At 43.0% G+C, this 17,157-nt stretch overlaps 1 protein-coding gene across 3 annotated transcripts in view; it reads right to left on the bottom strand.

Moving 5' to 3' along the window:
* Nucleotides 1–17,157, bottom strand: part of AHCYL2 (adenosylhomocysteinase like 2) — a 484,174-nt gene that overhangs the window by 53,750 nt on the left and 413,267 nt on the right. For all 3 annotated transcript variants that reach the window (XM_086918893.1, XM_086918894.1, XM_086918895.1), the window contains exon 14: nucleotides 12,130–12,198. In XM_086918893.1, the coding sequence (XP_086775019.1) occupies nucleotides 12,130–12,198 (69 nt within the window). The remainder of the gene's footprint in view (nucleotides 1–12,129; nucleotides 12,199–17,157) is intronic.

The raw sequence follows: 17,157 nt of genomic DNA, 5'->3' as shown, positions 1-17,157 counted from the left end.
TGTGTTGTCTGACTCAATTAAAAATTTAGTTGATTTAATACCTGTAAAAAAATATTTGAGAACCAGACAGCGTGCCCTCAGGTCTAGGAGACTGAAATGGTAAGATTTCTAAATCTCTTGTTATGTCCCTTGAATCTAAAGGTGATTCACATGTGCTCTCCATTCATGAAGGGAGTTATCGGTCACCCTCAACAGTGAAAATATAGCTGAATTTTGACTGGTACCACCAAGGTAGAGATTTGATCACAGTTTTTGAGAGAGGTAATATGCACTGTTTCAGTGTTCTCATCCGTACCAGTGCATGCATTGTCAGGGAGATGTACAATGTTTATGGCAGCAGAGAACAGATCTAACAGGCTGTTTGATGCAATGTCTTTGAAGACGAAGACTTCAGGCAGATAGTAGAAAGTCGCTTTTCCAAAGAAAACATTTTTGCTGGTGGTGAATATAGGAATTATCCCAGGCATTGGATGGAATAGAACCAATGATGGTTTTGTGTAATTTATTCTTCAGCCCAAATGCTGCAGAATAGAAACCATCATCTAGAAGCGTTACTGAACTTCACAAGAAGTGGACACCTTAGGAAGGTAAAAATTTATTTAAATTGCTTTCATTTTTGAGGTGTGCAGCCACAACCAACATGCATTTCATAAAAGTTCTTGGCCTGGTCTTGAAACAAAAGGGAAGGACTTTGTATTGTAATGATTTTTGCCACAACAAACCTTAGGAATTTTGCCATTTGTCTTACTAATTGTAATAAGAAAGTACTCATCCTGGACATCTTTTGTGCACATAGAATGACCTTTACGTAACAGTTGGTAGATCTGCTAGAGGGGCAACATCTGAAATCCCTTTTTAGTCCATTTATTTGACATTTTTATATTGAGAAAGGCCCTAATGTTTACAATAGACTATTCCTTTAAACCAAAAAAGTAATTAGAATATATTCTTGTTCTGTTTGGGAAGGAGGGATCATTTCTACGGCTTCTTTCTGTAACAATGTTGATCCCTTGTTGAAGTAAGTTGTGTTGGAATTGAGAATACTTCTTTGGAGAGAGAAAGGCTGGAGGAGAAGATCTGAACTTCAGAATAGCCATTATGTACAATATTCAGCACCCCTATTCTTCCAATCTCCCAGCAATTGCAAATGCTCACCCACTCCCAGTCCACACCTGAGTAGGAATGGAAAAGTTGGGAGAGAGGAATCACTGTTAGCCAGAGTCTTTCCTACTGCAGCCAAAGCCTCAGGTCAACCTCAGCCTAAAGATGACTACCTGGGTTGATAAAACTGCTTTTGCTGCTGTTGGTGGTACTGCTGCAGCCTCTGAGGGGCTTGAATCCTCTGTTGTGATTAGCCGAGGTCACTGGACTTGTACTGATACCAGCAATATTATTTTCTCTTCTCCAAGCAGACTGCTTTAAGCTCTATAACTCAGAGTTCATGAATTGAACTTCTTCATCCACATGACAGCTAAACAAAGAAGTCTATGGTATTCGTAAACATCTCTTATTAAATGAGATGTTCTGCTAGGACTCCTGCTTCATGTAAGGATGGTATGTTCCTTGTAGAATGTTTATGCTTAAAGAAAAGTTGCGATGACGGTTGCTGTGTTGGATTCTCACTGTTCTGCTGTGGTTGGATATGCTCTCCTTCCTTCATTTCAAGGAACTATTCTTTTTTATCATTGGTGACAATGTGGAAGATTGAGCCTTTTAACTGAATTAATTATCCTGGTTTACTATGGACTTTTCAGCAACCTCTCTACGTATCTCTACTTATCATTCCAATTCTTTCTTGACATGTTAAAAGAAATGTTTACTGTTTCATGTTATCCCGTGCTCAAGCTGTGTGTTAAGGGTGACACAGTATTGAGTTGGCCTCATCAGAAACTCATGGGAATTTATCTTGACCTGAACTCTGACCCTCAAGCTCAAGTCAGGATAATTGATACTATGCAAGAGGCGTTTCCGCAAGAAATTCCTGAGGTGCTTCCCAACAAAGTGGGTTGTGTCAAAGGGTACATGAATCACATAATACTAAAAGATGGTGCTAAACCAATAGTGTAAGGGGAGAAATGTACCTATTATTTTGCAAGATGCAGTGAAAACTGAATTGGACTGGCTCATAGCGGAGGGAATAATTGAGACGGTAAAAGCTTCACAATTTGTGGGGTCTGTTATTGCTATCAAAAGCTCTGGTGACAGACTAATATGACCTTAGACATCTTAACAAACAAGCACTGGCGTTGCCAATAGGTCTCGCAGTAGGAAAGTTGGAGCTATTGGTTTTGTAAATGACATTTTATATTTATGTGTTGGTTTTGAAAATCGCGAAATTAATAGTTTTGTTATTTACAATGCCAATACTTTTAACTTTTGCAAATGTGACACTCATAGCATTTCTAATGCAAATGTTTTGTATTTACGTGACTTGGATGTATTGATATTACAAATAACAATGGTTATGAAATGTTTTAAATAATTAATACTTAAATAAAAGTTATTGTAATTTATAATGGCAATAGCTTAAACTGTTGTAAATACCTTTTGTGAAGATTATGTTCAGTGTATTTTATTGTGAGGAAAATAAAAGAACAGAAGTGAAATATTAACGTCTTTTTGTGACATTTGTGTAATGTGAGAGTGTGAGTGTGAGTGACTTTGAAAAGGGTGATTGATTGGGATATGATGTGTGAAGCTGATAGGGTGTGTTAGTGTGTGTGATTTTTGAGACTGTTATTGAGGGTGTGTAAGGGTCTTTGAGTGTAATTGTGTGTGAGGGTGAGTGTGTGTGAGGTGGTGGGTGTGTGAGGTGGTGGGTGTGTGTATTCCGATGGTGTGTGGTGTTGTGAGGATGAAGGTGTGTGCCTTTGTATGATGTAGAGGGTGTTATGGTGACGGTGTGTGTGTGTGAGGTGTTATGAGGCTGAGGGTGGGTGAGTGTGTGTGAGTGTAGGTGCGGCTGTGTGATCTGTGTGATTTTCTAGAGAATATGACCTGACCAGCTAAAGTTCTGCTATTAATCAGTTGATTGAAGCTGGACCCTTTTGGAACAACTGGATAGGTCATTTGGTGCTCTGATGTAGGTTATTTTGTAGAATCCAAATTTGGACAACGTTTGCACCAACTGGGGTCCATTCTTGCTTCGCCTGTAAAAGCCATGGGACGGCTCTCCTGTTCAAAACCAGCTGATGTTCTGACTTCACACAACCTCAAACATTGGGTGAATAGCACTCTTTTCAATGCATGCGTTTACAGCGCAAATCTTTATAACGATACGTTGTTACATCGCATGGTATTACAAAACAAGTTGTTACAGTGACTTGCGGTGTGGGGAGCTTGAGTTTGGAATAGTATAATTTACCTTTCCAACTCTAGTGTGTGCAACAGTAGGGGAGGTGTTGGATTGAAAGTCCAACACCTTCCGCAAGTCGTTGTAACGACTTGCGTTGTAATGGCTTGCGATGTAACAACGCATCGTTGTATTAATTTGCGTTGTAAACACATGCGTTGTAAATGATGCGTTGTAAAGGTTGTTTCCCGCTGTGCCCAGCTACTGTGTCTCAGTCTCAGGCACACTGTGGCAACAACAAAAAAGTCTTCCTCATCCTGATCCAATAATGTCATGGTAGCTGCATTTGTATAGTGCTTTAATGCAATTTGTATGGTCCTGTTACACTTTGTGAATCTGGGCATTAGTTTAAGGAAAGAAGACACTTATCTCATAAATAAACAATATATATCCGATTAGCTAATAAGACGGTTTGCATCGAACAATAATTGAAAAACGCGTTAGCTTTAAATCACATGTATTTAGATGTAATTTTGATAAGGAGAATGGCGGAAGAGGACACTAGTAAGTGGCAGGCTGGGTTAAGTGTTTTGTCACAGAGTAGGTGGCATTATATTGGTCTATGAGCAGACTTTGGCATCCGCAGCCAAAGGCTTTTGTTTTGTCTTTAAGGGCATTTGACTGAGCGAATAAAGATGTCTCCCCGTGTGGTAATATTAGGGAGCGCAAAACAGCACTTTTGATTGCTGCCTAAAGGGGGCAGCAGTGTACACATTCTAGCACAGTTCTGAGTGTATCCAGTTGTTATTAAGAGCAGAACTCTGAGAAAATCTTGGCTTTACCAAGAACGAGCATCTGATTGAGATTGACTGATGCGGAGGCAACGACGAGAAAGGAGGCAGGGTTTAGACACATTTTGACGGGCATGTCATAGCTTAATGAAATTGTTGTATGCTTTCACCGTCCTCAAACACAGTGGGAAAAGGCAGAGCCAGGGAAGTAGAGAGCCAGGGCTAGCCGGGGCCGTGAACAGTGATGTAATTAGGGGGGAGGAGGGACGGAACTGAAGTGCTGGCGGGCAGAAAGGACGGCCGTGGGAGGTGGGAGGAGATTGAGGAGCAAATGGGTCTGATGTAATTAAGCTGGTCTGCCTTGTGAGGAGGGACGGAACTGAACTGCTGGCGGGCAGAAAGGACGGCCGTGGGAGGAGATTGGGAAGCAAATGGGTCTGATGCAATTAAGCTGGTCTGCCTTCTGGCAAGCTCGTTCACGAGGATTCACGTGAACTTAATGAAAACCGCAGCGCAAGAAGCCCTTGGTTTCACGAGGATTTCGAGCACTTGAATTCTCGCTCCCTCAATGCGCTTGCGCGCATTGTAGGTCACGAGACCTAAAAAGTAACTGAGGAGATGTTTCCTTTGCCTAACTTCATGGAGATAAGTTTGTTAGTTGATGCCAAATTTTTCACCACACTTGATGGAACCTCATCTTTGTAAAGACTCTAAAGATTGAATGGTGTTCATAACACCTTTTGGAGTGTTTCATTTCAATAGAATGCTCTTTTTGTCTATGTTCAGCATGAATGATACTTTAACCGCATGCACGCTAGCGGCTTTTCCCGCTGCGCGCTGAAATTTTAAAATCGCGGCTTTCGTGACAAAGCCAGCTCGTCATGCGCGCAGTGCAGGTAACGCCCATGACGAGCTTGCTTTGTTATCCGCATCGAAGGGGTTAAGTAAACTATCAGGAGTTACATTTTTTCAGGAAGACTACTTAATTTTCAATAACACACTGGAGGAATATGTCAAAGTCAGAGAGGGTGTAAAGGATTTTAAGCTTGAAGGGGATTGCCCTGAAGATTAGTAAATGTATGTTTTATTGTCCCGAGAACTATTAGGGGCATGTTACCACATCTGATTGGGTTAAGCCCAAAAAAGATCGAATCAATACCATCCAGGATTTATCTCACCCTGGCAAGAAAGAAGATGTTCAAGCTTTTTTGGGGATGGCTGAGTTCTAGGCCAGATTTTGCTAGTTGCTCGAGTAACATTTGAAGTCTGATTAAGAAGGTGGTCCAGTTTACATGGACTGAGGAGTGTCAGAAGGAATTTACTAACATAAAGCTAACTAAGCCTTGCTTCAGTTTGAAGAGTCTCAGGTCTGGTAAACCCTGTTGCGTTGTCACAAATGACAATAATAAAAGTCTAGGTGCTGTTTTGAAGCAAAACCGGAATGGTACAGAGGAGACAATATCATTTGTTTGTAGATAATTGAAAGGGGCAGAAATGTGCTATTTACCTATAGAGAAGAGAGCCCTGGAAGTATGCTGGGCTACATGAAATTCAAGCAGTTTTTATGGGGAGTAAAATTTGTTGTTCATTCTGATCATAAGCTGCTTTAAGAAGTGTTTGGGAAGAAAGGATTAGCATGTATTCATTGTGCATTAGTAAATGGGTGGTAGCACTACAAGTTTATCAGTTTGTAGTTACATACTTACCTGGTGTTGATAATAAAGTTGCTGATTGCATATCGAGATTAGTGGAGGCTTCTCTGAGGACAGATGGTGATGACGACACGTCGTAAAACAAAGAAGATTTCAAGGTTTGTGCTATCATCATGGTTGCGTATCTGAGGATGAATCGATGGTAGAACTGGAGAAAGGTGATGTATTAAAGAGGGTTTGCAAAGCCATTCCCAATGGCAACAAAACTGGAGTTTTGATACTACTTGGCTAGTTTTGCCTAAGTGGCAGGAGAACTATTCAGTTAATAACAATCTTATTTTTATAGAGGGGTTCCAGATTAGTTCCCCCTCTAGAGGCAAGAAAGTGCAACACTATTGTGAGTGAAGGATGAGTGACAACTTTGGAAATAAGAACATCCCCCATGGTTGGGCATGAGATTCCAAAGGAGGTTTGGAATTAAATTAGATATGGTGTGACCCATAATTATTAGGTTCTTCCTCTATCCATCCATCCATTTATGACAACAGCTCATGCGCGCAGCGTCCACGCGCAGCGACCGCGCCCCATTCGCGCCGAAGGTGCACCAAAGGTAAGCCCGTCTACGCCCGTCCGCGCCTGGACCGCGCCCAGCGCCAGTCCCCCTGCCCCCCGCGCTCCCCAGCCCTCCCGCATTACCTACGATGCCGCCACCCTCCTAGCCCTTAACCCCGGTCGCGCCCCCAACTGCGTCCAAGCCGCTCCTGGACACACTCATGGACCCTTCTCTTGCCACTCCTGCAAATTCATCGGAACCGACAACATCCCCGCTACGACCACACCACAGATTCCCGACCCCAATCACCTACAATGCATCTTGCTCAACACCCGATCGGTCCACAGACACGCCATTGACCTATGGAATCTACTAGACACCATCTCTCCTGACGTCGCCTTCCTAACAGAAACATGGATGAACGCTTCCTCCGCCCCAGACATCACCATTGCCATCCCTGAAGATTATAAGATCACACGCAAGGACCGTACCGGCCACACAGGAGGAGGAATCGCTATCGTCCATAAGAAATCAATCCGCATCTCAACCAGCTCTGACGTCAACCTCGCCAACTCTGAACACCTTCACTTCCAGATCCACATCGACCCCAGGACCACACTCAGAGGCACCCTCCTCTACAGACCACCAGGACCCCGCACAAAATTCAGTGAAGACATTACGGACTTCATCACTCCACACGCGCTCCCCTCCAAAGATTACATCCTTCTAGGAGACCTCAACTTTCACCTTGAAAAGAACAACGAACGCAACACCACCACCCTCCTGGACAACCTCGCCAACCTCGGACTTAAACAACTGGTCACCTCCCCCACCCACATCGCAGGTCACACACTCGACCCCATCTTCACCTCCAGCAATCATGTCTCCTTCAGCCATACTACGGATCTCCTCTGGACTGACCACAGCTGCGTTCACTTCACCTATAACAAGCCGAAACCCATCAACCACCTTCAACCAACTCTGCAAAGAAACTGGAACAAAATCACCATCGACCAGATCTCCTCCTCGCTCCTTCTAAACACCCCAGCCCACTCTTCTAACCCAGACCAAGCCGCCGCCAACTTCACCCTATGGCTATCCAACGCCGCCGACACCATAGCACCACTGAAAAAACGTCATAGCAAACCTGGCAGCAAGAAGGCCTCATGGTTCAACGATGATCTTAAGAAGTCCAAGAAACTCTGCCGCTCCCTTGAAAAGGCCTGGAAAAAAGACCCAACCACCAGCACCAAGAACGCCTTCAAAAACGCCACCCGCATACACCACCAACTAATCCGAAAAGCCAAGAAAACAGCATTCAAGGATCGACTAGACAACAACGCCCACAACAGCAAGGAACTTTTCAACATCGTCAAGGAATTTACCAATCCTTCGGCCAACTCCAACGACATCACCCCCTCTCAAGCCCTCTGCGACTCCCTAGCCTCATTCTTCCACAACAAAATTGCAGACATCCACAACAGCTTCGACAACCAACCCGGAGACCAACCCACCCAACCATTTGCTGAACATTCTCCCCCCGTGAACACCCTTAACGACTGGAACCCAATCTCCACTGAGGACACCATTCGCCTGATGAACTCCATCCACTCAGGATCCCCCACAGACCCATGTCCTCACCACATCTTCAACAAAGCAGACTCCGTCATAGCACCGCACCTCCGAGACGTCATCAACTGCTCCTTCAACTCCGCCACCTTTCCGGAAAACTGGAAACACGCTGAACTCACCGCCCTTCTGAAAAAACCCACAGCGGACCCCACCGAACTCAAAAATTACCGCCCCATTTCGCTCCTTCCATTCCCGGCCAAAGTAATCGAGAAAGCTGTCAACAACCAGCTCGCCGCTTTCCTCGAAGCCAACAAATCCCTCGACTCCTCACAATCTGGATTCCGAGCAAAACACAGCACTGAGACCGCCCTCATCGCAGCAACAGACGACATTCGAACTCTACTGGACAATGGAGACACAGTCGCCCTCATCCTCCTCGACCTCTCTGCAGCATTCGACACAGTCTGCCACAGCACCCTTTTACAACGCCTCAGCAACATCGGAATACGAGGAAAAGCACTTGAATGGATCACCTCTTTCCTCACCGGAAGAACCCAGAGAGTCCGCCTTCCACCATTCAAGTCCGAGGCCACCGAAGTCATCTGTGGCGTACCACAAGGATCCTCTCTCAGCCCCACCCTCTTCAACGTATACATGAGCCCCCTCGCGACCATCGCCCGCCAACACAACCTCAACATCATCTCCTACGCGGATGACACTCCACTAATCCTTTCTCTCACCAAGGACCCCAGCACCGCCAAAACTAACCTACACGAAGGAATGAAAGAAGTTGCTGAATGGATGAAACACAGCCGTCTGAAACTGAACTCAGATAAAACAGAAGTCCTCATCCTAGGTACATCCCCCTCTGCATGGGACGACTCTTGGTGGCCGGAAGCCCTTGGAAAAGCACCCATCCCGACAGACCACGCACGGAACCTAGGCGTTATCCTGGACTCTTCACTTTCAATGAACAGACAAGTCAGCGCCGTATCCTCATCCTGCTTCAACATTCTTCGCATGCTCAAAAAAACATTTCGCTGGATCCCCACCGAAACCAGGAAAACAGTCACCCATGCTCTGGTCACGAGCCGACTGGACTACGGAAACACCCTCTACGCAGGCACTACCGCTAAACTCCAAAAGAAACTCCAACGAATCCAAAACGCCTAAGCCAGAATCATATTAGACATCCCACGCAACGAACACATCTCTGGTCACCTGAAAGACCTCCACTGGCTACCCGTCAATAAGAGAATCACTTTTCGACTGCTAACCCACGCACACAAATCACTCTACGACATCGGACCAGAATGCCTCAACTCAAGACTGTCCTTCTACACCCCCTCCCGCCAACTACGGTCTTCCAGCCAAGCCCTCGCCACTGTACCTCGCATCAACAAGACCACCATGGGAGGCAGATCCTTCTCATACCTGGCTGCTAAAACATGGAACTCACTCCCCACTTACCTTCGCCTTACCCAGAACCACCTAGCTTTCAGAAAGCAACTTAAAACGTGGATATTTGACAAGTAATCCTCCTCCCCTTCCTCAGCGCCTTGAGACCCTCTGGGTATGTAGTGCGCTATATAAATTCTATGACTTGACATTACTTGACTTAAATAGTTGCTGATTCTGATGGACATGCTCTCTAGATGGCCTGAAGTGGAGGTCACTAATAAAATCACTATTTTGTCAGTTATCACGTTCTTGAGAGATGTGTTTGCCAAGGAAGGGAGTCCCAAGTGAATACTCACGGACAATGGTGTCCAGTTAATCTCGAAAATGTTGGAGCAGCTATTGAATGAAGAGTATTATTCGCAAGAAAGGCGCATTTTACTATACTGAAACAAATGGGATGGTGGAGTGGTTTAATAGTACATTGAAAAGAGAACATACACATTGCTAAACAAAAGGGATTAATTGGATAGAAATGGTGAATAGTAAAGGAGTACAGATTTACTCCTCATACTACTACGGTGACACGTCAATTTGTACAGTTTAAAAAATGTAGACTGTGTTCCAAGTTGTGTCTTGCATGGATTAGTACTTACTGAAAGGAGTTTACCGAAGTGTAAGGACTGGTTAGCGAAGGAAAATTAAGAAACTCCAATTGCAGTAGAAGAGAAAAGAACTGTATGACCTCCGCAAAATGGTTAGATCTTTTACCTCAAGGTTTATGATGTTGTAAAAGTCAAGTTATCTAAGAACGCTCATGATTTTTCTCAATTTAGCGAACCTTATAAAGTGATTAAAGGGTTCAGGGAGCTGACAAATTGTAAGATAGACCGATCTGGAACGTTAACAGGATTTTCGTAGTTAATTTAAGTTTACAAGTGTATAGAATTTACTTTGTGTTTGTTTCTTTTGTTTACTTGTGTTAAATTACCTTTGCTCATTTGTTGTTATTTGTTCCATAGGATTGGGCTATGCAGTATTGTTAAATGTTCCTTATTAAAATATGGCTCCTGTTTCATATAAGGTTGGTCTCACTGCTCTGCTGTACCTAGAGTTTCCCCATATAATCAAAGGAAGTTCTCACTTTAATTTCAGCTTTGAATAGTCTTTTGCTACGCGATGGATTCCACAATGTCACAGAGAAAGGATGATTTAGTATTCTCTGCATGACTTCGGGTTTCAATCCAGTAAATTTGAGCCAGGACGAACGTCTGATAGCCAAACCAGGGCTATCAGCGTGCTGTTCGATCTGAAAGGTCAGCTGCAGCACTTATCTCTTGGTTTGAAACCATTATGCCTTTATGAAAAACTTACCTAAAATCCTTCCGGGGCTCTCCCGGAAGCTCTTCAGCCAAGTGTTCACAGGAGTTCGACAAGAAACACCGATATCTTTCAAGGTATTGTCTTGCACTCGTAGACAGTAGAAGTTGGACAAGCAGGATGGTGCTTTCCTGCTGCAAAGCATTAAGAGTATGGCTGGGGATCCATGTGTGGAAAAAGTGGACCCTAATCCATAGGTTTGTACTATTATTTTTTTCAGATTAGCTAGTGCAGATCTGACAGAAGCCAGAGTTAAGAGAGAAGCCTGGGACCAAAGGAATAACCGTTCTTGAGGCAGTGCGCTGATGGCGAGTCTAAACAATGACAGAAGTCGTTTGAAGATTTGCCATAGGCAGATTAAGTTTGTTCCCACCTTATTAAAAAAGGATGTCACCTATTGGAGAGATCGTTTTGTGGGAGAGCTAAGACATGGTAGGAGAGTAAACTCCGATGGATGACCAAGATGAGTGGACAAGTTTTATGGCCACTAACATTCTGAACCTTGGGAAGCAAAAATTATATTTAGCTCTTCTACATTGTCTATATAATTTCTAAAGTCTCGTCTAATGGCCAGAGACTTTCTGCCTAGTGAAAAGGTTAGTAAAGACAATTAAAGTCATTTGAAAGCAGACTGATTCAGGAACTTTTGGAGGTCGTGGTTCTTCAGCAGCGGGGCTGAGATAGCTGCAGGGATGAGAGAGATCAGTGCCAGTGAAACAACTATGGGAGATGCTTGATTGAGACGTAGAATATAGATGGATTATTCAGAGTCCGAGGAGTTGGCGACAGCATGGAAAGGTACAGAGATCTACTCAACGTCATCCTTTTTGGAGATGTATGCTTCAATGCGGAGTGGCTCGACATCAACCTGCTGATGACAGTGGGCATTTGGAAGCCCAACCAATCCTCTATGTCTCAGATCCCAGCCTAAACAAGGAGCATCAGTACATATCTCAATAAAGTCTTGCAGTCACTGTAGGACATTGATTTTTGTTCCAAATGGCTTCAGTAAGATCCACTAACATTCTTGCCCACATATTTTCTTTAACAAAAGGTTTGTGGAAAGGTTTTATCACTTTAAAAACGTGCTTTGTTTTTAAGAAAACGAATGTAAATTGAGCATTACAGCCTTGAAAAACTTTGCTTTTTTACATTTAAAATTGGATTTCTGAAAACCGAAAGGTATGAAACCCATTTTATAAAAAGTGCTCAGGGGATCACGGAATTATGCCTGCCAATTCTTTGTTTAGCACATTAAGAGGTAGGTCGGCTGACCTCTAGAGGCTGGCTCTAGTTTATACTAGCGGCACCAGCCCAGGACATGAAGGAATTTTCCACGACATTTCAATCAGCTGATCTTTCCATGCTGTGAAACAAAGGTCTGGCAACAAGTTATACATAAAAGAAAAGCTAACATTAATAATTACAGTTTTAATTGTCTTTTACAAAAATTCCAAATATTAAGACACAAACTGAAGAGGACAGACTCACCTGAGTGGTGGCTGTAATGGATAACACAAATGTAGGAACAGTGGAACAGCTCAGATTCAACAAGCGGCCCTGTTGGAGGAAGCAGACAAGGTTCAAGTGAACATAAGAAAATCCTCATTTCATAGGGCAAAGTGCAGGGGCAAAGCAGTGAGTATTCTACTTTGGTTGTATGCCACAATGTAGAGGTCAATTATATCAATATTCAAAAATATTTTGTTCACACACCAACTACAACCAGGCTGTGAATGGGAGTACATGTGGGAAATTATAAATTTTCTATTCTGTACTCCATATTTGCTTACCTTGATTATATTGTGATAGTTGATATTGAGGATTCTATATTGTTGTTGATCGCTACGACAACCACAATATTATGAACTTCCACCTTCAATAACCTTAGATTTTATTATTCAAGCTAATATAGTTCTAACACAGCTAAGATACTGATTACGTAAGTAACATTATCTGACTGAATTCAACGTAACTGAAAAAACACCCAAAAAGGTGAGATAGGCGTTTTAATTTAAAATGTCTTTATTGAACTAACATGATTAATAAATTGAAGACAATGAGTAGTGATGTATGCGGTCTCATTTCTGATAAAACAGGGCCAAACTTAATCAGGTCTGGAAAGAGTTGGGTAAGAACTTGCTCCATTGCCAGGGATACACAGAATCAACTGTTTGTTATCTGGAGAATGAAATACCAATGAAGCCACCAAATACAAAGCAAAATCAGAGGTCACAAAACCATTGCAGTGTAATCAGTCAAAAATGAGAGACCATACCACTTTGCTGTGAGACTTGTGTAATGGCTAAATCATGGAACTTACTTCAATTCTATGTAAATAAGGCTGCTAAGCTTAGCCTGTGTCGATCTTACTAAAGCTATTTTGAACAAAAATCAATGCAATACAATAACCAGCACAAAATTGGTCAAAGATGCAGTATCAAGCAAACTCACATCAAAGCTCAGACAGAATATCACCAAGATCCAAAAAATACCCCACACAGAAGTTTAGCAGACTCTGCTTCAACCTTTGCGGCCTGATTGGTTTGCTTCCCCCATACGCCTCACTCATAAATGTAAAGCATTTAGCTACTGTACACAGTCCTCAAACAGAATACCCGTTACCTGTAAAACAACTAGTGAAAACATTTAGTAGCTGGTGAAGCAGCACAATATACATGCACTTTTCAAAGAAGGAAACCATAGCACTTAATCATTTGTCTAAAATATGTCATAAGGTTAAAAAAGTAAGGACTTGTGTTAAAGAAAAACTTTTATTAGAGATAGAGGATTTTGTAATCTTCAATACATTCACAATTTTTATCCTTCGACACTGGGCAAATGCTGACATGTTTTGTCACGCAGTGACTTTTTCAAGGCTTGATTAAGGTCAAAAAGTTCTGTGTGCGAAGACCTATCTGGAATAATGGGTATATGCAGTAATGCTCAGGAATGGCTCCTCTGCAGAATGTGACTTATAATGGAGAAGATATAAATCCAGTCATTTGAAGTAGAGTAAGGTTCACACAGAAGGTCGTGTCCTGTAGGTAGAGCCTCACTCCTTGCTCAAGTATAGGTTAGGTCACTGAATAAACATAAGTGGACGTTGCTTTAAATGTCTAATATTTATTATAGCCGATAGATCAAAAACACGACTTCCAGTATAGTCCTTTAGAATTGGAGCACACCGTGTTTCAGAGATTGGTATAAACTATTGTTTTGTGAAATCTTTCAAAAGTATTCAAAGGTCCCGACGTCAGACCGCAGTAGGACGATGTTGCACACACGTTTTTACCGTAGACTTCTCAAAAGTGTAACCTAGGGTAAAAATTATTGAAATAGTGGTCAGGATTTTAATAAAATATTTACGGGTTTAGTTGTTCTAAGTTGTGTAAGTTGCTTACCCACACTTGATATGAAAATCATTTCAATGTTACTTAAGTAACATTGAAATGATTTTCATATCAAGTTAGTAAGAGACCGTTCACACCTTATTAATTACAGGTGGTCCATTACGGCTATTAATATTACACGTCCATCCCGGGATAGGAGGACGGAGGCCACCCATGAGTAATCTGTGGGTAAGCAACTTACACAACTTAGAACAACTAAACCCGTATATATTTTATTAAAATCCTGACCACTATTTCAATAATTTTTACCCTAGGTTACACTTTTGAGAAGTCTACGGTAAAAACGTGTGTGCAACATCTGTCCTGAGGAAGACCCGCAGGTCGAGGCTCCAACTTGCCCATGTACCGAAAGACGGGTCGAAACGTCAACGCCCCTTTGTCATGTGCAAATAGGACCACCCCTCAGCCAAACATTATACATGTCATTCATGACTGTATAAATGAAGAAAAAATAGTAGTAATTAACTGTGGCCTTTTGAAAAACAAGCTGAATTTTTAATACAGCTGCAACATATCGGAACTGTTTAAATTTCTTTTCACTTGTCACAATTTTTTCTTTGAGGCTTACACCCTTCTCCACACAATCACTTCCTTGTCCTTTTTCTTTTTTCCTGCACTTCTTTAGAAGCCGATTGCTCTTCTTTTTACCGTTAGTTTAAAAATTTACATAATTGGATAAATGTATATACAAATATTAAGTTGAATGGAGTAATTTATTAAACTCCATACATTTTTCAAAAATAATCTTTGGCTTGTGTCAGGTACTTTACAACAATTTTTTATATTTTGTGTTTGTTGCTGGAAGTAGCAAATTTTGATTGACTCAACGGAGCAGTTTAATCTAAGAAGCTCACTAAAATAACCAACTATGTGCATACTTTGTTTACTGATAAGGTATTGTGTTAACACCAGCTGCTTACCACAGCCAGAGTTTGCGGTGTGTCAGTGAAGTTGCACCAGCGAAAATTCCCGACAGTGGAATCGATGGGGCATAGGGGACCACAGTTTGCAGTCATGCCAATACTCCTTTCCAGCCGTTCAGGGCTGTGGAGGGCAATATAGGTAGAGGGTGGTGGCATTGCGAGCCTGGGAAGAACAAGGCATGCACACTGCCCTCCCAAGGCATGCACACTGCCCTCAGTAATTTGCTGTTGGATGAGAGACGTCTCTCCTAAATGTCTGTCTGACAGCCATTGTGCAACCCACTGCAATTGTGCATCTAAGTAATAATTTCAAAAGGCAGGATCCCTTGGCTACTGGAAATTTCAATTTGCCACATGCCACTCCACACCTGCCAGCAACCCATATCAATCGGCCCAGAAGTCTGTCCAGCACCTTGAATAAGTTTCTCTTACAATATGAAGGGGAAGTTAGTAAAATAATACAGGAGCCTCTGGGGCATCACCATTTTTGACCATGTTACGTGTCTGTCCACCGAGGGAGGGAGTTTGGTCCAAAATGTTATCTGGGAGCACAGAGATCTACTAGCACGGTATAGGTTACCATACAGCTTGTCCCGTTTATGATAGACCTGAATACCTAGGTATTTGAAGGTGTGTGGGTCCCATCTGAGCCTTTTCCCTTCTAGTAGTAGTGAGTGAGGGAGGGAGTTTAGAATGAGGCAGTGGAAAGACTCCTGATTTAGAATAATTGACTGGTAGAACCGAAACTTCACAAAAGTGAGCAAAAAGTTATATTTTGATCAGACTAGAACGTAAATCTCGTGTATAGAGCCGCATATCATCTGCATACAGAGAGACTATATGTGGGGCCAGCGTATTGGGGACTGCTCCATGACTTGGTATAGCCGTCTCATGTTCAAAGATGTGTTCTGGAAAGAGAAAACCCCATTCTGGTCTACGTGAACTAGTTCCGGTACCAGGGGAAGTAGTCCATCTACCAGTAAGTTACTTAATAACTTGTAATCCGTGTTTAAGATTGAAAGCGTACTGTATGACGCAGTCGCAGTAGGTTCTTTCCCCAACTTCAGGATGGAGGTGCCCAGTGCCTCTCAGGTGCTAGCAGAGAAGATTCCACGTGCTCAAGCAGATTTGTATAAAGTGAGCAGCTTAGGAGCCAATAGGGACTCTTATGCAGCACAGGAATCTGTGGATAGCCCATCCGATCCCAGCACCTTGGTTTTGGCCAACAGATGTATTGTTTGTGTTATCTCTTGCTCTGTTAAAGGATTTCAGAGGTAATTTCTCTTTTCTAGGGGTATACGAGGTAGGTCACTGAGGAACCCTGACACTCTCAACGGGTCAGCCTGTGCAGTTGGACCGTAGAGTTGTGCGTAATGATTCCTAAAAGAAGTATTAAGGTCGACCTGGACCCGGAATAGAATGCTGCTTTTATATTTAATGGATCTGATGGGAGGTTCTGACTGGATATCAGTGATAACTGGTATACGTTCATGGACAGCCAATTAAAGTGCTTTATTTATCCCAGGCCATTGCTTTTTGCATTCTCTTTTATACTGTTGAGTGCATGTTGCTTACTTGCGTATCTGTGTTATATATTATAAATACAGGCTGCCCTGGGTAGTTTTGCTGTTCAGATGCGTCCCATCTCCCCAATCCACGCCTCACTCCGTGACGAGCCTACAGATGCACCCACTCCTTTTTTCAGGTATACGCATAAGGGCTATTTAGTGGGTGGAATACCTGCTCCGATTGTTACGGACATTCTCCCTCAATTCTATAGGTGCAGCAGCTGTCCCTATAGCAGGACCTTCCCTTTGCGAACACCCAGGACCTTCCCACCTGTGCCCCAGCTTTTCTTGCTTGTCTTATATACAAGAGTAAGAGGTAAGGGACTGGGTAGTTGGTTCAGATCGTCTCTGCGAGGTCACACCACAAGCCTAAGGTATGGGTCGTGGTTATCTGATATTCCCTCCCAGGTGCACTGGGCTTATCTTTGCCCCTATCCTTGATAATCAAAGGGGAGGGGATATTGGGGAGGCTGAATCCAGTCTGCCGTTTCTCAGGTCGTGGGTTCGCACTCTGCAGAGGCCACTCTGTTTCTCCTAGCCAGGCAGCTCCCATTATGGGGTCTCCATTAGCGATTACACACACACGCCTGGCCGCATGAACACACAGGGCACACC

The sequence above is a fragment of the Lissotriton vulgaris genome, chromosome 1_1, assembly GCF_964263255.1.
Source record: "Lissotriton vulgaris chromosome 1_1, aLisVul1.2, whole genome shotgun sequence".
In the NCBI taxonomy this organism is placed as follows: Eukaryota; Metazoa; Chordata; class Amphibia; order Caudata; family Salamandridae; genus Lissotriton; species Lissotriton vulgaris.
Note: the sequence above shows the minus strand (reverse complement) of the source record. Positions and strands in the feature narration are given on the sequence as shown.